The sequence below is a fragment of the Galeopterus variegatus genome, unplaced genomic scaffold (assembly GCF_000696425.1).
Source record: "Galeopterus variegatus unplaced genomic scaffold, G_variegatus-3.0.2 Scaffold1942, whole genome shotgun sequence".
NCBI lineage: Eukaryota > Metazoa > Chordata > Mammalia > Dermoptera > Cynocephalidae > Galeopterus > Galeopterus variegatus.
The window spans coordinates 140,826-143,307 of NW_007728053.1; the positions used below are offsets into that span (position 1 = coordinate 140,826).

Sequence of the window (2,482 nt, forward strand, 5' to 3'; positions counted from 1 at the left end):
AATGATATAAAATGCTTTCATAAATGGTTCAATATTTGGAGTCCTCCATAAAAATGAATAATGTTATGCATGTAGATTATATATTATTTTTAGTAATTGTATAGTAAATTGTATAGTAATTGAATTTAATAAGAATAATGTATTCTATTACATATGTTCATAATAAGGTATCAACTGTAATATACTGATAAAAGCTTTTAGTCCTAAAAGTAAAACTGAGATTGTTTATCATCAGATTGTTATCTGATAATAGGTAACTTGAATCAAGTTAAGCTGTGAAAAAAAAGGTAAGAATGTCAACTGAGAATAAATAAATACTGGTACAAATATTCTAATTCTGCAGTGATATATCAAGGACTAAATACCCCTGGACAACCAATCTTCCTGGAGGGGCAGCAACAGGTTTAAAAAGTTCATATCCCACTGGATATTTCTACTTTCCGTTCCATTCCTCTTACATGAAAACGCACTTTGCATGTAAAGCTTGACTTTCTTGTTTGCTTTTAATTATATTTCTTAGCAGCTCATGGCATACAGTGTTTATGCCATGAACAAGGAGGCCAAATTATTCAAGGATAATAAATAAAGTAGAAACTAAGTTTTGTCAGAAAACTAAGTACCATACCACATGTCCCCGTAATTGAAGCCAGAAAACTACAGTTGAAGATGACCTCATAATAAGACTATCAAAACTTGGGAATCAGTGGCATTTCTTTAATGTTTTCCTTTTTCAACTGTAGGAAGTTTAAGATAACTAAGCTTTAAGACAGTTTGCAGCATAGTTTCCTTAGATTCATGATGAACTTCAGAAAACTGAACATTTTAAGCTTGCTATGTTGTATTCCAGGCATTTTTGATGGGGGAGAAGACAAATATAGATCCAATATGTGGAAACTTTATATTGAAGGTTTTTCAGCTACAGGTTCACCAAAAGAATATCTCTAACCCATCCAATTTTTGAACCTTTTGGAAATTTTCATGGGACTCAAATTATTTCATATGTTTATGAACTTAAAAGGATAGAATATTCTAGGGCCCCTTACAAAATATATTAAGTGATAAATGAGTCCTATACTATATGCATGATTCACCCCCCCCCCATTTGAAAGAGCAGATTAAGAGTTCTTTGGGGCTGGGTGAGCAACCTGATGTAAACTCTGATGATGTAGATCTATGCCTGAATTTACAATATCTGATTTCTGAATTTCCAGAGATAGTGTCAGCTCTTAGAAGAGGAAAAAATTAGGGTTCTTTCTTTAGAGTTTTATAGATTATACATGTATTCACTTTGTAGCCTAAGTTTAAGCCTTGCGTTTATTTGTATCAGTTATATAAAATCAGTTCAGAACGATATATTACAGAATACACTAGTCTAATATTTATGCTTGATAATTTTGCCTTTAGAATTTCAACATATATATATGTGCACTAACACTTTGTGTATTGTCTATGTTTTTCTTTTGTTGAAAAACACAATATATATATGTTGTAGGGGTCTTTTTCTTTTCTTTTTTTTTTTTAAGCTAATGGTTTGGAAGCTCTTACTGTAAATATTCACTGTACAATCAGATTTGTTGTGCCACCTATTCTGGCAAAGTAGTCGTGCATATTAATAAGTGTTTTACATATTAATGATCCTTTTGCAGTGACTGGATCCCCACCTTTCATTCCATGTGCTTCTATTTTCCTACATCTTTCACAAGACTAAGGATTAATGAAATCACCTCATCATAATCATGACCATAATTTCATCCAACAAGTACTCAACTTTGGTGTTAGCACTTTATTAATGCTTACAACTTCTCTCTCTCTCTCTTTCTCTTTTCCTTAGTTGTAGCACAGTAAGGATTTTTGAATGTATATTGTCATCTAAGGTAAGCTTTCATATGGTTTTGGCATATGAAGCTTATGACTGTCATAAGCCATACCAAGCCTGCGGAGTATGGCATGATTTTCATTATGTAATCCAATGAAAATAAACTCTTTAAAATTGCTAACTTTGTAGTTTTAATTTGTATTTCAGTATCTTGAAATTAACAGCTAGTACTTATTCATCCCAACAATCTCCTGTTGACATGAAGCGAGTTGTTGAATGCAGTAGAGCATGAATCAAAGCATTTACTGTAGACAAAAATGAGTGATACCCAAGCATTCTGAATTCTTTGCATCAAGGAATGGACATGTACAATAGTGGCATCATTTCTACGAATATGTGACTTGAGTTTTGTTGGTTTTTTTTTTTTTTTTTTTTTAAAGAGAATGACTTTCTCAAATTTGCATTAAAGAAGTTTTAAGAATGTTCAAATAGCATGCTGTTTTTGTCTGGACATGAATTTATTAGCAAGTAGTGAAGCACTTCACTAAAGGACTATGAATTTTTGTGGTTTCATGGGTTCTCTCTTAAGTGTCCTTTTATTTTTAAAATATATTCAGAAAGTCGGAAGGTAGGTACGAAATATTAGTAGGTGTTCTCTCACCTTCA

The 2,482-nt window shown here is 32.0% G+C and overlaps 1 protein-coding gene across 1 annotated transcript in view; it reads left to right on the forward strand.

Annotated features, from left to right (window-relative positions):
• MYBPC1 (myosin binding protein C, slow type) overlaps positions 1–2,482 on the forward strand; it is a 101,688-nt gene that overhangs the window by 97,940 nt on the left and 1,266 nt on the right. The window contains exon 34 of the mRNA XM_008579693.1: positions 344–402. Within this exon, the coding sequence (XP_008577915.1) occupies positions 344–402 (59 nt within the window). The remainder of the gene's footprint in view (positions 1–343; positions 403–2,482) is intronic.